General features: G+C 37.9%; 2 protein-coding genes across 4 annotated transcripts in view; one reads left to right on the plus strand and one right to left on the minus strand.

The window, feature by feature from the left end:
* Positions 1–23,585, plus strand: part of KPNA5 (karyopherin subunit alpha 5) — a 26,593-nt gene continuing 3,008 nt past the window's right edge. Inside the window, exons 1-13 of one of the 3 annotated variants that reach the window (XR_005224679.2) lie at positions 1–171; positions 1,727–1,860; positions 4,288–4,389; positions 4,472–4,571; positions 5,140–5,234; positions 6,668–6,799; positions 7,908–7,996; positions 9,929–10,028; positions 11,816–11,979; positions 13,522–13,600; positions 16,411–16,536; positions 18,494–18,621; positions 22,193–22,371. Coding sequence is in view for 2 of the 3 variants with exons in the window: in XM_037894678.2 (XP_037750606.1) it covers positions 168–171; positions 1,727–1,860; positions 4,288–4,389; positions 4,472–4,571; positions 5,140–5,234; positions 6,668–6,799; positions 7,908–7,996; positions 9,929–10,028; positions 11,816–11,979; positions 13,522–13,600; positions 16,411–16,536; positions 18,494–18,621; positions 22,193–22,371 (1,432 nt within the window). In the remaining variant the exon portion in view is untranslated. The other 2 variants (XM_037894678.2, XM_007056764.4) reach the window with 2 other exon arrangements.
* FAM162B (family with sequence similarity 162 member B) overlaps positions 23,239–23,585 on the minus strand; it is a 12,414-nt gene continuing 12,067 nt past the window's right edge. Inside the window, exon 5 of the transcript XR_006289559.1 lies at positions 23,239–23,285. The gene's annotated coding sequence lies outside the window, so the exon portion shown is untranslated. The remainder of the gene's footprint in view (positions 23,286–23,585) is intronic.

Here is a 23,585-nt window from a genome sequence, read left to right on the forward strand (position 1 = left end):
TTGACTCAACCTCGCTCAAGCTCGGCGCGCAAGGCCTGCTGGGGAGGAGGGACTCGGCGGCGGCGGGGCTGAGGCCGCCATTTTGAATTGCGAACCTCTCCGAGCGCTGCTCCGCGCTCCGGCGAAGCGGAGCGGGCCTTTCTGAGGCAGCGGGAGCCGCCGCCTCGATGGGTGAGAGGACGATGGGGAAGCGGGGTGTTTCGCCCGCCCCGGCCCGGGGCTAGTCACGGAGCTTGGTGGCGTCTGTCACCTTCCCCCGGGCGGCGGATCGGGCCCTTCCTATCGTTTCCCGGCCAGCGCCCCGGCGCTGGGACCGGCAGCGTCACGCCCCCGCGGGACTCTCGCCCTTCTTTGGCCGTCGAGGGTGCTCAGCGGAGCAAGAGCTGGCGTCCCCGGCAGGCCCTAGCAGCTGGGTCTCCGGGCAGGTGACACGAGGGCGACCTGGGCCGGGGAGGTGGCTGGGCAGCCGGTGCGGCCCCACATTGGTCGTAGCTGCTTGTTTCTTGGGGCCGTGCTTGGGCCGGCCGGCACTTGAGACCCGGCCCTGAGCCGGAGCGTGGTCTCTTCCACCCCCCTCCCGCCCCGCCCCCGCGTTTGGATGGTCCTTCATCCCAGGTCAGATATGGGGCTTCAGTTCCTGAATGATGATCCCTTTCTAGGCCTGTTTGCAATATTGTCTGTTCCTCAGTCAAGGGGCTTTGCAAGCCTAAGGAATGTAACATCACTGCCTCTTCTTATTTCAGTTATATGGCCTCTTTGCTGCCTGCTTTCTCCGGTCACTTGCCCTCACCAGAGGGTTTGGGTGGACTTCATATGGTTTGGATTAGAAGCTGTATTTCAGAAACGTCTCCAGTCAAACCCATATAACGCCACAAATGTACAGGACTGAGATGGGGAAATCATGGGATAACTGTATGCCTAGGAACCCGTTCTGGGTGTCATTCTGCCAGGAGCTGTACAGCCAAATAGCAAAGATGATAGTGTCTGTCTCAAAGATCTATGCAGTGTTGTTATAGCTGTGTTGTCTCCAGGATATTGGAGAGTCAAGGTGTGTGAGGTAATATCTTTTATTGAACAAACTTCTGTTGAACATATTGAATCTATTTCCACGTTAAGTATCCTCATACTTTCTTGTCAACTGTCTAAATGGGCCATCTTGATTATCACTACAAAAGTTTTTTTTTCTCCTGCTGATAATCGCTCATCTTAATTAATTAGCCTCTTACAGTTTGTATGGCAACTTCCACTTTCTCTGTATATATGCTCGAATAAATTTGTTAGTCTCTGAGGTACCACAAGTACTCCTGTTCTTTTTGAGCTGAAGAAGAGCTTTGTGTAGCTAGAAAGCTTGTCTCTTTCATCAGCAGAAGTTTGTCTAATAAAAGATGTTGCCTCACCCAGTTTGTGTGTCTGTCTCAAAGAGTTTATTATCTAGGTATCAGGATGCAACAGACAGACAAAACAGCCAGGTTGGTGGAGGGATGAAGTTACAAAACGAACAGAGTTCAGCAGAAAAATAGAAACTTGATAGTCGCCTGAATACATTAATTAGCAAAAGCCTGGGCAAAGAGGTTTTTACACCTCTCCTTGAGAAACTTGGGCTTTGTTGTTGGTGGGAAGACACAGCCTGTGCCCCAAAGGTTCACAACCCATTAGAAGGCACTTATGTCTCTCAAAATACAGGTTTTTGGAAGGTAAAAATCCCTTTGTTTGTTTGTTTTTACAGACACGATGGCGAGCCCAGGAAAAGATAATTATAGAATGAAAAGTTACAAGAACAATGCACTCAATCCTCAAGAAATGCGCAGACGGAGAGAAGAGGATGGAATCCAACTTCGGAAACAAAAAAGAGAAGAACAAGTAGGTTTCTAACAATTAAATGTAATAAGCATGGTTGTCAATTGAGAGCTTTCCATTCATAAAGATTTATTTCTATATAATAATCATATAAACAGACTGATTTTTTTTCAGTAACTGTAGTTTGGTTTCTAGAAGAAAATCAAAACAGTAGCAGACATTTTGTTTACATGTAAAAAATTAGGAGCAGTGTGCTAAAGCATAAATATTACAGTTGAGGGTGGTGTATCTCCAATATATAAACAGATACAGGAAGCTAATAGTAAAGTAGGTGGCTAGGTATATTCGGGTGGTGATGGTAAATATTTATATTATGGTAGTGACCTGTTGTGATGTCAGTTTGGAAATGAATTTTTTTCTTAAAGTTTCTCAGTGAACTGTATTAAAATAATGTATATGAATTTTGGTCAGTTAATTTGTAATTAAAAAGTAATGGCCAAAAAGAGTACATCCATAGCTACCTGAAATGTGTGAACTCTAAATAGTGCCGTTAAACTAGCACAGCTAATCAAAGAAATGGGTAGATATAAAATTGACATCCTAGGACTTTGTGAAGTTAGATGGAAAAATCAAGGTATGATAACATCTGGAGAAAAAACAATGTTATATTCCAGTGGAACCAAACATGAGAGAGGTGTAGAAATCATCATGAATAGTGCTGCAAAGAAATCACTTATGAATTGGCAGCTAATATCAGATAAGCTACTGGCAGCTAGATTCCACTTTCAGCACATTAAGGGCACCATAGTTCAGGCATATGCTCCAACAAACGATGTAGATGAAGAGGACAAAGAGAGATTCTATACAAAATTGAATGATGTAATGAAAGAAATACCAAACCACAATCTTGTCCTGGTTATGGGAGATTTTAATTTCCAGATCTGAAATGAAAGAAGAGGTTGGGAAACAGTCATCAGCCCACATACATCTGGAACAACGACAGACAGTGGCACAAGACTTCTTGAATTTTGTGCTGAAAACAATCTTAGCATCTGCAATTTTTTCTTCCAACATAAAAACATACACAAAAAGACATGGATTTCACCAGATAGCCGTACACTAAATGAGATTGACTATATCTGTGTTAGTCAGAGGTGGAAGACATCAGTGTTAGACACGAGTATTCGGAGGAGCCGATATAGGGAGCGATCAGTATTCATTGAAAGCAAACATCAAATTGAAGTTTAAATAGCTTAAAAAGAAAGAACACAGACTGAGATTATTCAATACACAGAAACTACAAGATTGCAGAATATGAAAAGAGTACCAGATAGAGGTCAAGAATAGGTTTGAGGCCCTTAAGATCCCAGTATTTTTCCACTTTGTTTTCTTCAAGATCTTTTTCAAAACAGCTATGCTAGAAGAAGCTGAAAAGATAAGAAAGAGAGGAAGCGATAAAGAAGAGTGGATCTCAGAAGAAACATGGAAAATTATAGACAAAAGAAGAAAACAAGACTCTAGCACTACAACATGCGACTGAAGAAACCAAACAAACCTACAGGAACCTTGACAAAGCAGTAAAGAAACAATGCAAAAAATATAAGTAAAATTGGATAGAAAGTAAGGCTAGTGAAGCTGAAGAAGCATGGGAAAGAAACCATACAAGAACAGTCTACATGATCTGAATTTTGATCCATATCCTGTTAACGGTTTCAAGAAGTGTCCCAGTGAAAGGGAAACAAGAAGAAATTTTGAAAACACAGGAGGAACAAGAAAATAGATGGGTGGAACACTTCAAAGAAGTGCTAAACCAACCAGAACCAATTATAAGACTGGAATTTAACAATGATAAACCGTTAAACCTAGGTATAGATGTATCTGAGGTAAAAATCGAAGTAAAAAAAGCATTGCGGAAGCTGAAAAACAACAAGGCACCTGGTTGACGGCATTCTTCCTGAATTGCTTAAGAATGGAAGCGAAGACGTGGAATCAGTCGTCTGTTCTTATCCCCATACATATTTTTAAATGGTTTTTTTTTCTAATTTAATAAACAAGAAACTTCCAAGGTGAAGCCTCAAAGGCACATTAGCTCTTTCTGGATTACAAATACTGCAGGGGTGTTTGGATTTTTCCTTTTAAATTCCTAAAACTTTATTTTAAGATCCCCAGTTTCATGGGTGATTGGGGAGTAGAAGGGAGTCAGTATATAGTCATTGTTAAAATTCAGGTTTTTTTGAAAATTGAGACATTACTATCACTCATCCTAATGTATATGCCTTACTGTTTCATATGATCCACGTTTTCTGTGAAGTTTTCTGAGAATTGTTGAGAGGTTCTGATGACTGCTTTTGGAAACGTCTTCTTTTCTTCAAACTTATAAAAAAAAAAAAATCTGTAGCAGTTCATCCCTCTATATGCTTTGCATATCTATCCCATATATTAAAAAAAACACAAAACAATGTAAAATTTGACACATTTTTCTTTGTTTAGTTATTTAAGCGCAGAAATGTTTCTCTCCTGGGAAATGAAGAGTCTATGGTAGAAAGCCCCATCCAGGATCCTGATGTCAGCTCTACTGTACCTATTCCAGAAGTAAGTACTACATAAATACAATTAAAGTATTTTTAAAAATGTGCTTAAAACTGCAAACAAGATGCCATTTCTACATTTTTAGGAAGAAGTTATTACAGCAGATATGGTGCAGATGATTTTCTCAGATGATCCTGATCAACAGCTCACAGCAACACAAAAATTTAGAAAACTGCTTTCTAAAGGTAAATCAGCATTTTACTTTTTTTTTTTATGGTGCTTGCTTTGTGTTCATATAACAAGTATTAGTCGCATTGAATTTATATATCTTAAATTTGCAACTTTAAAAATAAACAGATCTTGTTGGAGCTTCTAACTATGTTTAAATCAGATGAGTAGTCACATTCATTTGGACATGATGGCTAAACACAAAAAGATTCATTACAGTAATGTTAAGTCTTTCAGATAAAGCCACAAAAGCAAGGACTTTGTGATTAAAGGGGGCTAGGGCAGTGATTGCACACTTACCAGTGCTCGTTGCAGTGCTTGAATTCCTTGAACAATTTTGATTCAGCTGCTAATGTAAAATACACTTCCAGTTTATTGTAGTTGGGATTGTGGCAGATACCATAATGGCCTCTGTCTCTAATCGTGATTTGTTCCCTGAATGAGGAAACTAATTTTATTTGAAGTTACAATTATGGTAGGAATTTCCTGAGAACTGTGCTCAGTAGTATATTTTATATTTATGGTGTAATTTAAGCTGTTGGCTTTCATTTTCATTAGTGCAAATAACCTTGTTTTTTCACCTAGAACCTAATCCACCTATAGATGAAGTGATACAGAAACAAGGAGTTGTGCAGAGGTTTGTGAAATTTCTAGAGAGGAATGAGAATTGCACTCTCCAAGTGAGTGAATATTACTGATATTGACTTAGGTTTGGGAATGGGAAAAAAACCTCAGAAAACAAAACTGGGGAGAATATGATTTTAAAATTGGATTTAGTAATATGTGGCCATCAGAGATTTGTATTCCAGTTGCATGAGATGTCAGCTTATTGCCACTTACTGGAAATCCTGACTTGGCCCTCGAGACTTCCATGCTAGTCTCCCTATATTTTATCAAATCCTGCTTCTGTGTGAATGGCATTCAGTTCAAGAGAGCCCTCAAACTGGAATATCCAAGGCATTGAGATAGATGTGTAAGCAAGCTGTCACAGCATCTGCGCACACTGTCTGATTTGAAAATGTTTTTGTGAACATCAACTTCATTCACAAATCTTGTAAAAGAAAATTAGGAAAACATTGTAAATCAAAAAATTTCTTTGACCCTTCCGGAAAATCTTTCAACAAACAATAAGAATATACCTAGTTCCGCCCAACACTTCTTGCCACATGGAAAGCCAGACTAAGGGCATGTCTATACTACAAAATTAAGTCAAGTTAAGATAGGTCAACCTACAGCCACCGCAGTAATCGGCTCTTCGTGTCTGTGCTATGCTTGTCTATCGGCGGTGCGTGTCCTCACCTGGAGCGCTTACGCTGACTTAAGTGGGGCATTGTGGGGGGCTTAGGCTGTCAAAGACAGCAACAGGCAATGTAAGCAATGCAGTGTGTATGAGGATGCTGTGTTGACCTAACTATATTGACCTAAGCACTACGCCTCTCACGGATGTGGAGTTATTTGGTTGGTGTAGCGGGCAAGTTAAATCAGTGGGAGGAACATTGTAGCATAGACACATACATAGGTCAACATAAGCTTCCGTATGTCAACCTAACTCTGTAGCATAGACCAGGCCTAAGGCTTAATCTAACCAAGAAAATAGCACCAGAATTAATTTTAAGCTAAACTTGGTTTAAACTGAAATTAGTGTCCATTCAGGGGTTTGCATCAGTAGAACTAAATAGGTTTAAAATAACACCTTCAGTTAAATCAGTGCAACTTTCTTGTGTAGTCAAAACCTAAGAGCTTGTCTACACATGGAGTTGTTACTAATTAACTCCATGTATGGACAGTCTTGTTCCAGAATAGGATTGTCCATGCATGGAATTAAATTAGGAACAGTGAATCAGGAATAACTCCGTGTATAGAAAAGCCCTAATAATGTAATCAAGCCAACAACTTCCTTTACTAAGATGCTTAATAGGTACTAGATTATTTAGTTAATGCCAGTGACTTTCTTCTTCGTAAAAGCATAGTAATGGAGAGATTTATTTTAGTATCGAAGAAGAAAAATCTAAGTGGATAATCTGATAAAAATTCCAAATACGTAAAATCTGTTCTGTTTAATATGTGTTTGATTTCCCATGAATGACTTCTGTTTGTCTTTCTCCTTCAACAGTTTGAAGCAGCTTGGGCTTTGACAAATATAGCATCTGGAACTTTCCTACACACCAAAGTAGTAATTGAGACTGGAGCTGTTCCAGTTTTTATTAAATTGCTTAATTCAGAACATGAAGATGTACAGGAGCAGGTACATATTTGTGTTTTTGTAATTTCTAAATAACTGTCCTTTTCCTGTTTACTCTGTGTATGGTTTAAAAAGTTTCGAGTGGTAGAATTTGTGTACTAGTTTATTATGACTACAAAAATAAGGCTCCATACAGTGTGCTCCTTTTTTCCGTCTCTCAAATGTCTGCCTTTTTTCTGTGCTGCCCCTTATGCTTCCCTTTTGCCAGCCTACCTCTTTTATCTTTCTGTTTCCTCCTAAAAACTCATTTTCTGTTTGCAAGAAGCGAGGAGATCTAAGGCATAGCAATAGAGAAAATAAAATAGCTTCACCACGAAGATATCCATATACTTTCTTGAGTTACCACATGATCTTGTTGTTCCCCTTATCTTTCCTCTTAATTTCTTCCCTCTGCCCCACGGTGTATCTTACTGAACTTAGGGTGTGGCATTTCAGAGCAGGGACTGTCATTTACTTGTTTGTAAAATGCCTAGCTCATTTTGGAGTGACTGAAAAATAAGCAATAATAGTTCCTGATCTAACACATCCTTTGTAATGACTCTATTTTAAATAGCTGTTTGCAATTGAGTTGCTTAGCCAAAGGGAACTTTATCCTTAATTGCATATATATATAGAGAGAGAGAGCGCCCTGCAGATTCGCTGATACCCATTTTATGTGCATGGATGCGGATATCTGCGGACCATTTTTGTAAATCAGGGATCTGATGCGGATACAAAATTTTTATCGTTGCAGAGAAAATGCAGATATCTTTTTTTGGTGGAAGCATATTCACATTATAAAGTACCATTCATTACGGATATTATTATTCAAGTATTTGACTTTTTTGTACAAATATATGGCCTTTATAAAGCTTGGCTAAAAGGCTGGCAAGCCCTTTCTTGGGTAGGATGTAACTTAATCAAGTATACAAGTTTGATTTGTGAAAGCTGCACAATGAGAGGATTTTCTTTTCTGGAATGTTCAGGTAATTATAATCATGAGCTGTTTTGACTCCATCATAGGAATTTGTCATGGGAGGAATACATGATGTATAGTCTACACTATAAAAGTTTATCTAAAATAATATTATTGTGTTTATATTAGCTTACTTTAGCACTTTGCTTTCTAAAGGCAGTGTGGGCTCTTGGTAATATTGCTGGTGACAACGCAGAATGCAGAGACTTTGTCTTAAACTGTGGAATACTCCCCCCACTCTTGGAGTAAGTATTTAGGCTAATAGTGTAAGTAAAACATACAGTTCTAGAGAATGGGAACCATACACTACAAGTTATTGTGTGTATGTGTATACATTTTAAAAAAACTGTACATAGGCTTTTATACTTTTTTATAGGAAATATTTGAATGTAGATTGTCATTTTTGCTTTACTAGCTCTTAGACCGGGGTAAGCAACCTATGGCACGCGTGCCGAAGGCGACACACGAGCTGATTTTCAGTGGCACTCTCACTGCCTGGGTCCTGGTCACCAGTCCGGGGGGCTCTGCATTTTAATTTAATTTTAAATGAAGCTTCTTAAACATTTTTAAAACCTTATTTACTTTACATACAACAATAGTTTAGTTATATATTATAGGCTTATAGAAAGAGACCTTCTGAAAACGTTAAAATGTATTCCTGGCACGCAAACCCTTAAATTAGAGTGAATAAATGAAGACTCGGCACACCACTTCTGAAAGGTTGCTGACCCCTGTCTTAGACCAATAACACCAAAAATAAAAAACTAACACTTGGAATATCTAGGCTTAATTTGTTTGGATTTTGTAATTGATTTACGGGTGGCATGGGTGTGGTATTGCCACTGTTACTTCTGCGCTGCTGTTGTAAGGGCGCTGCTTTCAGAGCTGGGTGCCTCGCCAACAGCCGCCGCTCTCTGGCTGCCCATCGCTGAAGGCACTGCAGAAATAAGGGTGGCAATATTGCGACCCTTCTTCCCCCCCAAAAAAAATCTTACAACCCCCGTTAAACTCCCTTTTGGGTCAGGACCCCCAATTTGAGAAATGCTGGTCTCCTCTGTGAAATCTGAATAGTATGGAGTAAAAGCACACAAGATCAGATTTCACAGTCCATGAAACGTTTTTCACCGTCGTGAATTTGGTAGGACCCTACATGTAACTCCTTAAATATATCCATACATAAATCTTGTGATTATGATGACTGGTGAGCTACTGCCTCTCAGTAGAGACATCGTATGCCACCCTTAAGTTCTTACTATGAATATATGCAACATAGGAGGTCCCTGTAAAACTGTGCCCCTTGCCAGTAGGCACCAAGAGGTTCCTGGGTGACAGAGTTATTCAGGAATAGCTGTTTGTGCTTTAAATTTGTACGCTACTTTGGTCAAAATAAACTTTCAAGTGTAGAGGAGTTCTAAAGATTTTTTTAAAATAAATAACCTCAGTGCTTTACAAACAACTTGAAAATGTCAAACACAGAGCAATGTGTCTATCCATTCCTTCGCAGTTTTTGAGCCCAAATATTGCAGCATTGTTTACCATTTTCAAACTTAAATGCTTAAAAAGTAAATTTAGATTTAAAAAATTCTTCTAGTAACATAGCCAGCAATCTTTTTAAAAATAGCTTAGTCCGAATGTGTTCCTTTAAATGAAAATACCTACGTTAATAAGAAGAAAAGGAGTACTTGTGGCACCTTAGTCTCTAAGGTGCCACAAGTACTCCTTTTCTTTTTGCGAATACAGACTAACACAGCTGTTACTCTGAAACCTATGTTAATAAGGAAGGTTCCCACTTGCTGTTCCTGGCTCCTCCTTTTACCGGCTGCTATATTGCATTACAAGAAACTCAATTAATTACTTTCCTAATATTTTTCGTGTAAGCAGTTGCTGTACTTGCCACCGCAATGTTATGTGATTGTGAATGAGGGGAGAGGTAGCTATAAAATAGTGTAAGGGAAAGTGTCTCTTGTGAACCACATACTCTATTAAACTGGTCTGTGCCATGAGAATATTTCAGAACAGGCAAAAAATCAGTGTTTGCAAGAGGAAAGGAATTAAACTAGTGCAGGGAGATAGGAATTATTTCTAGACTTCTGACAATATTAAGAATCCTAGGAAAACAAGGGAATACCACTCCTTGGTAATAAATGTAATGTGATATTTGTTCTCTTGCTTGGCAGATTGTTATCAAATTCAAATAGACTTACAACAACTAGAAATGCAGTCTGGGCTCTCTCAAACCTCTGTAGAGGCAAGAATCCACCTCCAGACTTTAGTAAGGTATGTAAGGAATCAAAATATTTCACTTTTAAGGAACTTACAAAATGTGAAGGGGCACTATCCTTGTAATGGGGTGTTCTCATACAGAGAAGAATCTTCTTGTAGTAAACCCAGTCAGTCTCCGGGATAAAGAATTTTTTGTTATGAGAAGACATGTTTGCTGTACATCCATATGATCTATTCTCATTCTGAGGTAAATTAAGTCTTCACTAATAAATAGTCACCATTTGGTGTGACACAACAGAAAATGTAGATGTTACCATATTATATGCAGAGCTTTGTGCGTTTCTGCTGACCTTAATGCTAGTGCGAAGGATATTGATTCATTCACTATCTGAAAACCAAACCGAATCCAGTGTGTCTAAATAAATTTTAGTCTCTAAGGTGCCACAAGTACTCCTTTTCTTTTTGCAAATACAGACTAACACGGCTGCTACTCTGAAACCTAAATAAACTATGTTAATCTTTTTTGATGCTTTCTATAAACAAGAGAATAAACTATTAAAGTAGTTGAAAAGTGTCACTTAACTTTTCATCAGCTTGGTCTGCAGTATCTTGCTAGGAAACAAGGTTCTTGTATTTTGCTATAGCTCTTCAGCAGAATAGTATTAATGTGGTGATGTTTTAACTTTGAAAAAGCAATCCATCTTTGTAATGTAAATATTTGTTTGTAAATCTGGAACATTTTTGTATCATTATCCTAAAGCTTTTAAATAGTTTATTTAATTGAAGTAAATCGGGTATTCTGGAAGAGGGCAGGGGAGTGAGGTCAGGACTCCTGAATTTTAGTCTCATTTCTGCCATTGGCTTTTGTGACCTTGGGTAAGTGAATTGCTCAGCCTCTCTCAATTTTCCCTTCAGCAAAACTTCTCCTAGAGTATGAGATTGATTATTAATTTGCTACTTTAATTTTATTCTTGTGGGGGGATGTTAACAAAATGGTGAGTAGTTTCCCCATCTTGCTGTTCTAGTTTATAAACTGCTGCCTTCAAGAATAGCCCTTTCTGGTAGTGTGGAACAAGGATGCTCTTTGCTACTTACATATTCCCTTCTCTGGGCAACTGCTACTCGGAGTAGTTCCATTGCCTTTCACAGTAGCAGCACTAAAGGAGGTAGAGGAAGCAGAATTGTGTAGCAACTGTCAGCTGAAGAGAAAAGGACTCTTAATCCCTGCAAAGAACCCAGTATTCCCAACACTGACGTTTGAGGGGAAAACTGAGGGGTGAGGTGGGGCTAAAACTGGCAGCTTCATCAGACAAACTGCTGTCCACGTAGAGGTGATAGGAAGAGGTTGGGTTCCAAGCTCTGCCCAGAGAGACTGCAAGTGAATGGGAACTGAGATTAGAAGGAATTTGCCTAGTTTGGCTCTGTAAAACTCAGTAGTATATGGGCAGCTGAAAAACGTATGATCCCTTTTTGTAAAGTGATTATAATAATGTAATTCCTTCAAGTGGGTAGGCTGAAAAGCAAACCTTACTTGATAAATTCTGAAACACACAATAAATCTTTTCCTTTTCATGTAAAGACTAGCATTACTGCATGGTTGCAATGTCTTTGTAGCAGACTGTGTGATAAAGTAAAGGTAATTCCTGCAGGGTTCTGATTTGGGCTATCAATCATCCTTAGCCTCGACCATGAAACAATCCATTCTGAGATTGTAAGCCAACACTACTTACCATACGGTGCATGTAACTTAATTCACATTTTTCTATTAGCACATGAAAAAACAAATTTAAAACAAAAAATAGAGGAAACATCTAATCATGTATAATTTTTTTTTAACCTAGGTTGCTCCTTGCTTAAATGTTTTATCAAGACTGTTGTTTAACAGTGACCCAGATGTATTAGCAGATGCTTGTTGGGCCCTCTCTTACCTTTCAGATGGACCCAATGATAAAATCCAAGCAGTTATTGATTCTGGAGTCTGTCGAAGATTGGTGGAACTTCTTATGTAAGTGCCTTTAGTCAGATCTCTATTTTAGGGTGTTGCCAACATGAACATGGGCTCAAACTGTGGGCCTACAGTACTGATGGGCTGTCCTCCAGGGCAGGGGTTCTCAACCAGGGGAATGCAGAGATCTTCCAGGGGGTACATCAGTTCATCTAGGTATTTGCCTAGTTTTACAACAGGCTACATAAAAAGCACTGGCAAAGTCAGTACAAACTAAAATTTCATATGGACGGTGACTTGTTTATACTACTCTATATACTATACATTGAAATATAAGTACAATATTTATATTCCAATTGATTTATAATTATATGATAAACATGAGAAAGTAAGCTATTTTTTCAGTAATATTGTGCTGTGAAACTTTTGTCCAAGTAGCTTTTAAGGGAGGTGAAACTTCAGGTATACAAGACAAATCAGACTCTTGAAAGCGGTACACTAGTCTGGAAAGGTTGAGAGCCACTATTCTAGGGTTACTCCATTTTTTCAGTCCTCTCTTATGGCCCATGTAAAGTGCCTGTCCCTTTGGCGGAGGAGGACTGTAAATCGCTTCAGTCTGAAGCCTTTCAGTGCTGCTTCTGGCTTGGTCAGCTCCTTGAATTTTTTTCCTAGGTTGCTAGTGAAAGATGCTTCATCCACAGCACTTCTAACCTGGAAAGCAAGGGATTGTGCTTGAGACACAAACTGGCCTGAAAACTTCAGTTTTTGAGTTTTGTTGTATTTGTTTTCTTGCTGGTAATATTAAACTTAAGGGGTCCCCTAGCAGAAACATAGTTAATGGGTGCATAAGTCCCAGAAACAGTTTTGTGCTATTTTTTTCACATTTTCCCAGTTTACTAGGTGGACATTTCATAAACTGCCAAGAGGAGGAGGAAAAACAAAAAAACACTTTGCACTATGAGTCTGCAGAATAGCAGAGTATGGATCCCTGAGCTGCTCAGTCAGCACTACTCCCTATGAATAGATGGCTAGGATACTTTTAGGGAGAGAGTGTTAGACATGTGGTTTTTTTTGTTTTTTTTTCTTTCATGGTTGGTGAAGGACAGTTCAGTAGCCTCTTGTCCTAATTGATAATTGTGGGGGTGTCTCCATGTTACTGATTTGTGAGAAAGGAATGGAGTCTGCCTCCCAAAAAACTAGTTGGAGGAAGGGAAATATCTTCAGTTTCACTGCCTCTCTTTTTAGGCTGGATGGCTACTTCAGGAATTTTGCTCACTGGATTACGTCATTCCCAAAGGCCCAGTTATTCTGTGAAATTCAGGCAGGGTGAAGTCATTCACGTCCTTGATTTGTAGACATAGCTTTCTTTGTGACAGACAATCACTGTTGCAACTTCGAAAGGGAAATCCTTCCTTTAAAATAGTCAACTGGACTTAAGAGCTATGGGGGAGAATTTGGCCAAACAGTGGAAGATTGCAAGAGATGGCTTTCTGTTGTCATGGCCATAAGTTTAAATCCTATCAGAAGCCTAAAACCTTCCAACTGTAGTTATTGTATAAAGTTTGGCTGCCTCAAGCAGTTTAACATTTGTACTGTCTCTAGGCATAATGATTACAAGGTGGTGTCTCCTGCATTAAGAGCAGTTGGAAATATTGTGACCGGTGATGATATTCAAACACAGGTAAGACCAACTTTTAACTTGAGAAATATAGCTAATTTGGAAAAGCATGTAGAATATTTTTTGGTGTAGGAATGAATTGTGCTATTTAGGGAACTGATTAAGGCTGTTAGTTGTATTCACATATTTGTCTAGCAACAGGTGTTCAGATACCGTAGTGAAAGGGGCCATATAAGAATTTAGACACATTCTGTAGTACCAGTCTGACAAGATATTAATAATTTTGGCCAATGACTTCTACGTGTAATTGCTGTGAGGATAAGGTTTAATGTAGTCATTCCAGTTCTATGGGAAAAATACTGTATTACATTTTTGAATTTTACTCTTTTTTGTTCTTCCCAGATATTAACATAATACATTTTCAGTAATTATTAACAGGAGTCAACTATATAATAACCCACTTGGACAAAATGTCTTTAGTAGCCATTCTAGTTGCTTTTTTAGACACATGCGAACTGATTCAAAACTTCCTCTCTTTCTCCATAAAAACTTCAGTCATACAGAAGTATCGAAGTGGACTGTAATTATGGTTTCTATTTCGGTAGGAACCTTATAAATCTCAAGCAATAGATGAATGTTTTATATTAACCAGTACGTATAGAATGGCTTTAGTTTCCTGTATGGGAACTGTACTCCATTCTTGTATTTATTGGTTGCAGTTAGGTGGTACGTTAATTATTTGTCCATGAACCTGTGGTCCCACTTGTCCTCACGTGACTAATCTTTAGGAAACCTTGTACATTGAATTTGAGGCTGTGCAGATAAAGACAGTCCCTGCTTTAAATAGCTAGTAAATAGCTTACTATCTAAAAGACTTAGAGAAGAGGGGGTTGATTTAAATAGTTATGTGATTTTTTTATTGGGCCTCACAGAAGTAAATTTTTAAAAGTTTTAAAAATTTCTAATGCACTATGGATTAAGAGAGCATTGCATGTGTAAAGGTAGCGTGGAAGAAGGCATGAAAAAGGGAGAGGTAACATAAAATGAAGTTTGGGATGTAGACTGCAGCAGAATTGGGCAGGCATTCAGTGGTTGTACAAAGTGCTTAAATTTGATACTGAGGACAAGAAAGAGCTGGTGGAGAGATTTGACAGGAGGTCAGTAAACAGGCTGGCTAGAAATAGAATTTTGATTACTGCAGTTGTGGACTCACAAAAGTGAAACAGTATAGGTTTAGAGGATGCTAGAGTGTAGGAGATTACTATAATCAAGACTGGAGATGTGTATGCTGTGGACAAAACTTTAAGCATTTGGAATAGAAAGGAAGGCTGATACTTTCTAAAATGTTGTATAGAAAGTGTCGGGATTTTGTGACAGCCTGGATGTGTGAAAAGAAAGGGGAGGAGTCAAATGACTTAAGGTAAAGGCCTGAGAGATGGAGATATTATCAAAAGTAGTAGAAGGAGGAAGAAAGGGGAGGCTTAGAAGGAAAAACAAACTGTCAAAATTGAATTGATGGTACTGCATAGGTCAGGTGTGAAGAATGATTCATATAAAAAAAGATATACTGGAATTGGAAAAGGTTCAGAAAAGGGCAACAAAAATTATTAGGGGTATAGAACGGCTTCTGTATTAGGAGAGATTAAAAAAGACTGGGACTTTTCAGCTTGGAAAAGAGGCAACTAAGGGGGATATGATAGAGGTCTATAAAATCATGAATGGTATAGAGAAAGTAAATAAGTGTTGTTTACTCCTCCTCATAATACAAGGACAAGGGGCCACCAAATGAAATTAATAGGGAGCAGGTTTAAAACAAACACAAGAAAGTATTTTTTCACACAAAGCACTGTCAACCTCTGGAACCCCTTGCCAGAGGATGTTGTGAAGGCCAGTACTATAACGGCATTCAAAAGGGAGCTAGATAGATTCATGGAAGATAGGTCTATCAATAGCTGTTAGCCAGGATGGGCAGGAATGGTGTCCCTAACCTCTCTTTGCCAGAAGCTGTGATTGGGTGACAGGACATGTATCACTTGATGATAACCTGTCTGTTCATTCCCTTTGGGGCACCGCCATTGGCCACTGTCAGAAGACAGGATACTGGGCTTGATGGACCTTTGGTCTGACCCAGTGTGGCCATTCGTAACGTTCTTATGATTTTGAGTCGCCATCATATAGATATTGAATCTGTGGAGTACATTCCTTCACCAAAGGATAAGTAAAAGAGAAGACCAAGCAGAGGGAAATGCACACACAAGACTGGAGGGAAAGATAAATTGCTAAGAGACTGAAGCAGCAGTTTGCCACAGAAGGAGAATCAGGACGGGATAAGGCCACAAAAGTTGAGGAGAGTGGTTCTGTAGGAGTTTCATTTGCATAACTGAGTGCAGAGTATGGCCCATAATAGTTAGTTAGTTGTGCGTTGACCATTATTATGGGGGGGGGGGAATGATCCCGCCATTATTCCCCCCCCCCCTTGCTTTTTTTTGTCATTGGCATGTGCATTTGTTTGGTTTTTGGATCTAGCTTCAGTAACTTTAGTGTAAAGTAGGCATACAGTTGCCCGCCTTAGTATACAAATTGTTAAATAACTTGTGGTCCAACTGCTCCTTTTTCCCCCCCTCTCCATAACAACTTTCCTGTTTTGGCCTAATCAACTGCACCTCTCCCTAAATCACCAAATTGTCTGTTTCTCTTTCTGTGTCACTATGCTGCCATTTAAACACCTTCATTTTGGAATGCAGTATTTGATAGATGTAAAGTATTAAAGTATATTCTTATAAAGCTTGTCTGTCTTGAATTCCGCTGTCAACTGTGAACTGTACCTTTTTATGTTGTACAGGCAGAAATTTTCAACTTTCAAATTATTTTAGGTAATTCTAAATTGCTCTGCATTACCCTGTCTCCTTCATTTGCTGAGTAGTCCTAAGGAATCCATTCGAAAAGAAGCATGCTGGACTGTTTCTAATATTACTGCAGGAAACAGAGCTCAGATTCAGGTAATGAAATGTTAGTAATATAACCATCTTCTTCTGAACTAGCACTTAGTGCTTTTCTCTTGGAAGGAAAAATGTGTATAACATATTTTACCCTTCCATTTTGATTTTCGTTCTAGTTGGAGCTTTATATTTGTTTTTTCCAGCTTTTGGGGTGCTTATTAGAAATTCTAATCTAAGTTTACAACTAATTATATAAAAATAAAACTACGTGAATATCTGCATTTTTTTTGTGCTAAAGAGGCAGATTCCTGTTTTGACTTTTTAAAGGGACTGACAACTAGTTAATGATTATAAAGTGAATTGAAGATTTAAAAGATGTAAAGTTCTAAGTATTATTGTTTGTAAAGAATATTTACGTGCAAGTGCTTGCTTACAAAGTTTTAAATGACCGGTGCTTAAAAATGTTTATGGAGCTTTGCAAAAAAATATACAAAGTGTATATTACAGAATGGATTTGGAGTAGGGAAATCTTCTGGGGATGTACAGGATCTTTATATGCAACATTCAGAATTATATACTGGGTGTGTTGTTCCTAGTTTTTGAAAAGCAAATTGAATTGAAATGCTATTTCTGTATTAAAAGGAAATGATTAAATTCGACAAACATGAAAGATACAAAGGATGCATAAAATATTTTTTCAACAGTATTAATAAACAGTTGCTGTTTTTCCCAAGTTACTGTGTATCAACTGATACATGTTAAAATAGCTTGATGTGGCAGACAGTGCATTATAGGATGTAGATAATTCACTTCAGTGAGAGACTTAAATTTAACTTCATTTAAATCAAAATTTTCTGTGGGAAGATGTCTCTTTTGATATTTTTATTTTTTCTTTTTGGCACAATCAAAAACAGTTTTGTTTCAAGTAGACTGTGATTCAAAACAACATTTTTAATATAAACCTTATTGATTTGAAATTTCTGGGGTTTTGTTGTTTTGTGAAGTGTTTCAGTATTTTTACTTCCTGTTTTGCTTTGATATGAAAATTAATTTCAAAAACTCAAAATTCCCCACTGGGAAATGGAATTTTTTTCCTAGCAGCTCTAGTTCTCGCCATGAAAAAGCCTGGTAATTACAGATTAAGATATTGCAATTTTAGTGTAACTTCAAAAAACAGATTGGTGAACAGTATGCAGTGCTATCTTTACTAACTAGCAAACCTGTGAAAGACTTGTTTTTCTTATTTTGCACTGTGGTAATCAGCCTGGTATATATTTGCATGTTTTTAATCCCCCAGACATCTAGCCTAAGTGTTCAGATAGTATTATGACAATACACCATTTTAAATTGTCAAATTTTCACTTACAACTTACAGTCAACATTCCTTCAATGGCTTTCTGTAATTATCTGAGTGGCCCTAATGTGGGGACTGAGTGCAGTTGTGCATATTCTAAGGTTTTTTGTTTTTTAAATACTGGTATTCCATTTGTAGAAATTGCTTTTGAAGAGAACACAAGCCCTTTTTGTCACAAAAGTTCTCCCAGTCTGGGTGAGGCTAACTGATTTTATTCAAAGTTTTAATTTCAAATCGCAATCCTAGATTTTCAGCAACTTTGTCAGGACTGTATCAGGATCTTAAATATGTTGGCCCAATCTAAATATCCTTATTCAAAAGGTGATATTCTTTGTACTATAACTTTTGAGATTCTCATCATGAGGCAAATCTATAAGTAAAATATTCTTTAGAAAGATACTTTGTGACCTTCCTGAATATAAACTAGTGTGCACTGGAATCTTCACAAGTTAATAGACAATTGCTGATTGGTACACTCTTAAAGAATGAATAGCTTTAACAAATAATTGCAAAATAAACAAGAATTGGCTGACACGTTCTACCGAATCATGGTGTTCTCTATTCTGGAAACACCTTTAATGTTTTTTCTCGATTTTATATTAACTTGGTTGTTTTTGTTACCATTTAAAGCCTATTGTATAATGTCACTGTTTCTTGTTCTAGGCTGTTATAGATGCAAATATTTTTCCAATATTGATTGACATTCTTCAGAAAGCTGAATTTCGCACCAGAAAAGAAGCAGCATGGGCTATCACTAATGCAACATCAGGAGGTACTCCTGAACAGATAAGGTAATGAATTAGAAGTTTGATTCAGAGGAGAATTGGTATGTGAAATTCACTTAGTATTCATCTGAAAAATAACCTAATGAATTGAGACACAGGTATTTTGCCACTTATGTTTCTCTTTGACCTTAAAGAGAAAATTCTTAGTCCCATAATTGGATTCTAGCAAAATTCACAACAAATTCCTAAAAACAAAGCTGTTTTCTTGGAACTAGTTGTCTTTATACAGTGATTTTTTTGTATTGCAACTTAGAAAATGGGTTGTATAAAGTATGTGTGAAGTTTTGGGGATCACCCAGACCAGTACAGGGCTCTGTCACCTCCTGCCCTGTAACCTGGGGTGCCTTTATGCTGAGCAGCTTTGGTTCAGACCCCTGACACCAGTAGCCTGCCCACAAGCACAAGATCTCACCCTGGCTTCCACCACCTAGTTATTCCTTGCAGGGTGACACTAACATCCCTTCCAGTCTCAAATCTCCCCAGATCTGTCTCAGAGTTCTTTGGTACCAGCCATTTGTACTCTTCCTCACTGTTTCATCAGTGACGCCAATCCCCCAGACATATCTTACTTTAGTTCACACACTCAACATAGTTTACACACACTTTTACTTGGGGTAAAAGTAAAAGAAATACCTAATAGAGAGAAAAAATTACAGTTTCAGGGATAAAATAGTTAGGAATAGGAAAAATGTACAAGTTACACAGAAAGTAAACATAAAGATAGAACCTCAGGCTTTAGACTTGCAAATTAGATTCCCTTTTCTAATACAAATTACCTGTTGCCTCTGAACAGTTGCCCAGTTTACCATCTACTCTTAATCCCGTGTTTCACGGACAACACCTACCAAATGACTGTCCCTCAGTTTCTGGATTCTCCTCAAACCCCTTCTTTTTTAAAAAGTGGTTTTTGCGGGGGAGGGTTATTATGAGTTTGGGGATTATGCAGATTGGGGAAGTTCTAGCTGGGATGTCTCATTGTCTTCCCATTAAATCTAATGGCCCATCATTTGTCTTTTCTTGAGTTGTATAATGCTAGGTGCTTGGACCTAGTCTCCTCTGGTTGTGGAGGTAGCATCTCCTTGCTTGACTGCCCACTGTGAAGTGAAGCTGAATGCTGCAGCATAAATTATTAATAGTTTTGTTTATACACAAATACAAAATACAAAAAACCAGTCTGTATATGTAATTCATAGTGACTGTAAAGTTCAGAACACTACAAGCTTTCATAAAATACCTCACTCAATATACTTTTATAGCACAATAACATTGTATATAATCAGTTGATTCAACTGCTTATTCTTTGGGGTTCAACCCTCCACCCCCATTCTTCCCTTAATGTGTCTGGACCCTGATTGTCAGAATATACTGAATTAGCAGCACAATTGAAACACTGTAATTTCACTCAGTGAAATTCACCCTTGTGAAAGCTCTGAACACTGAAGTCAGTCTCCCCCCCCCAAAGAGTTTTGCTAATGTCATATTGTCAAAGAAAATTTGAGCAGTTTATGAACAGCAAGTGTGTCTAGGGTGAATTACAGCCACATGAAACTGGGTCATGCCTATTTGTTGGGAAAAATTTTAAAAAATATATTCTTGACTTCAAGTTCAGGCAGTCATGTTACATAAAACTTAACAAGAATATTATTTTTAAATAAACATCCTACTACAGCTGCAAAATGTAGCTTAATCATTTTGAATCTGTTCTGACTACTTTACTTTAATTTTCCTTTACATTACTGTTGGGATTCTCTCTGAGACTTCTCTCCACTCAGCTTTCCAAGGACTCAGTTCAACTCCAGATTTTTGTCACTTGGGTATCTTTACTTGGCATACAGGAAATGCTCAGCTATGCTGAGTTGATGAGACTTAAACGTAGGGGGTGGGTGAGGAGTGTACCACGCATCCAAATTTGCATGGAAAATATCTTCCTTTATATACAGTTACACATGACATTGCATTTACTATATATTGCATACCTTTTGGGATTGGTTTGGTTCTTACAAAATAACCAGTCTCTATGCATCATTCTCTGTCCACGCTGTCCATGTCCATCTTACCTTCCAGGCTTACCTTGTCCATTGTAAATAGATCCCTGGGTGTTCTCCCCCTTCCTCCCCCTTATATTAGCAAGTTACAGACATTCTGTGTTTTAGCTTACAGACCTATTTATCTATCTGTCTACCTGTTTCCAGCCTGCTGATTCATTTACTCCCCAATCTTGTCTCCCAACAAATGAGTCCTCACCCATTTCTAATTACTCATGTCAAGCCAGGCCTGTAATTACTAGGATATTCCCATAGATAACCATCTATATTATTATGATGGTCTGACTTGGAAAAATAGCTTTGATCTCTTTAGTGATCGAACAAAACCAAACATTTTTCTGGTTTATCTAAATACCTATACTTGGATTATTTTTATTAGTTTAAATGACTTATTGATAATATGTGACTACCCTGGTAACTAATTCTATAGTTGTGTTGTAAACAGTCCTTTTTAAGCAAAAATGGCAAGTGCCACAAAAATAGTCTTTGTGAAACCAAAAGTGTGCTAAGTACTTGTATATTTCCTGGAAATGGTTAAACCATTTTGCACCACTACAGCCATTAAATAGTCTAATCAGAATGCCAGAAAAATAACTTAACATTTAAAAATATAATATCCTTTATTTCAAATAAAACTTTTCAGATTTGATACAATATGTGATGTGGATCTCCTCCTGAAACTTTGGTTGTAAGATAAATATTTGTTTGGTGCCATAAATACTCGGCACATTACAAAACACAGAAGAAGGTATGATCTCTGTCACACAGAGCTTACCTCTTAAGTACTCTGCACTTAAATAATGGCACCCTGAGGATTTCAGTGTGCTTTATGAACATAATTAACTAAGCTTCAAGCAACCCTGTGATGTAGGTAAGCATTACTGTCTTAGTTTTACTGATACAGTAGGGACTGAAACTGAAAGGTGGTGACTTCCCAAGGTCACACAGGAAGTTTGTGGCAGAATTGGGAATAGAAATCAGATCCTCTGAATCCCAGTCCTTTGCTGTAGTCACAACATTCTTCCCTTTCTGGTAGCTAATGTTCAGAATTATTTAAATGCATTCTGTTCGTATTTTAATGGATTGCTATTGAATTGAAAAAAACATTCTTGTCTCCTTCTAGAGACTTGCTTAGAGCTTTGTCCATTACATATTACTCTTGATTTGAGAAAAGAGGCTGTTGCATCAGACTGTTACATACAGGAGAAACATTCTGATATAATTAGAAGCATCTGAAATGTATGTTTTTTAGAACAAGGTAAAATCATTTATAAAAGGGATTGAAAATGTTTACATAATCCAAACATCAGTTATAAGATTAACTGCTGTATTCCTGTCTCATTAGGATAAACCAGGGTTTGACTGTATTTCAGAGTAAGGTTGCCTTCATAGGTTATAGAAATGCTTTTATGTCAGCAGGTTACTTACCTTCTTTAGCAGAATTCTATACCATAGAAGAATGGTGTATCAAAGTTTATACTTGATTATCAATCCTTCTTTTTTCCCCCTCTATTTCCTCCATCATTACAAAGGTATTTGGTAGCATTAGGTTGTACCAAGCCTCTTTGTGATCTCCTGACCGTGATGGATTCCAAAATAGTGCAGGTGGCTTTGAATGGACTTGAAAATATTCTGCGTCTTGGAGAGCAAGAATCCAAACAAAATGGAATGGGCATTAATCCTTACTGTGCCCTTATAGAGGAAGCATATGGTAAGCAATTATTTCTTGTGAAGCTGTGCACTTAAAGTTGTCTTATTCGTAACTGAAAAGGGAAAATAATGTAAAACATTTCACTAAGATAGTTACAAGTTACTTGGACCTACTATTTGCCATACCAATTTCTAGCCATATTTCAGACAAAACTAAATCAATATGCTGGAGTTAAAATTCAGCAAATATCTAATTTAAGGCAAAACATACAAGTTCTTACAGTACAAAATGTTAGTAAGCCAGAAACTCAAAAGTAAAATTAGATCATATGTATGAAATTTAGGCAGATTACTTTTGGTTTTACAAAGTTAGTGGCAAAAATAGATTTAACATTATTATGAAAACTAATCTCTTCCATAAGGACCTGGCTAGCCAAAATAGTTCTTTGCAGCTGCTCTACTACAAAATCTATGCAGGCTTCTCTGTGCTTCGGAGGAGGCTAATAATTCTTAGGGGGGATCTCCTGTCTTCAGTGACTGGGGAATACCTGATTAGATATTCCATTATGCATTTTTCTGTAGAGCAAAGTTTCTGATTTCAGTGAACCTGAATGTTGGGTTGGGAATTGGGCTTTTAGGATGAAACGGGTAATTCTCTGGTTTACAGAATCCTCTCGCCAATCTAATGTGGAAGCAGAATAATTTCTGGGTCTCATAATGTTAATCAGATGGGGAGAATTAAAGGGATCTAAGATGAATTTGTTCTGCCCTGGCTGTCAGGTTTGTGCCTAAAAGCTTCAGCCCTTACTATTGAGAGGTAAATAACTGGATTAAATAGCGCTTTTGGGCTGGCTTCCAGAACATACCTGTCAACCATGGAAGAGCAATAAGCATCCGATGAAGTGAGCTGTAGCTCACGAAAGCTTATGCTCAAATAAATTGGTTAGTCTCTAAGGTGCCACAAGTACTCCTTTTCTTTTTGCGAATACAGACTAACACGGCTGTTACTCTGAAACCCATAAGATGTAATAACGACACCCTCACACCACACAAAGATTGAAACTTGTCTAAGAACACTACAAGTTTTCTACCTGTTCCATGTCCATGACTTCAGCCTTTCTTTATTTACCCCTTTAAAAAAGGGCAAGAATAAACCTCTGGTAGGGAAATATAAAGTTAGACAGAAGCCAGAGTTGTTGAGTATTGGAGGAGGGAAGTTAAGTTCTTTGGAACTGCAGCATGGAAATAGGGATATGGGGGGTCTTTGCTGGCAGA

The sequence above is a fragment of the Chelonia mydas genome, chromosome 3 (assembly GCF_015237465.2).
Source record: "Chelonia mydas isolate rCheMyd1 chromosome 3, rCheMyd1.pri.v2, whole genome shotgun sequence".
NCBI classification, from domain to species: domain Eukaryota; kingdom Metazoa; phylum Chordata; order Testudines; family Cheloniidae; genus Chelonia; species Chelonia mydas.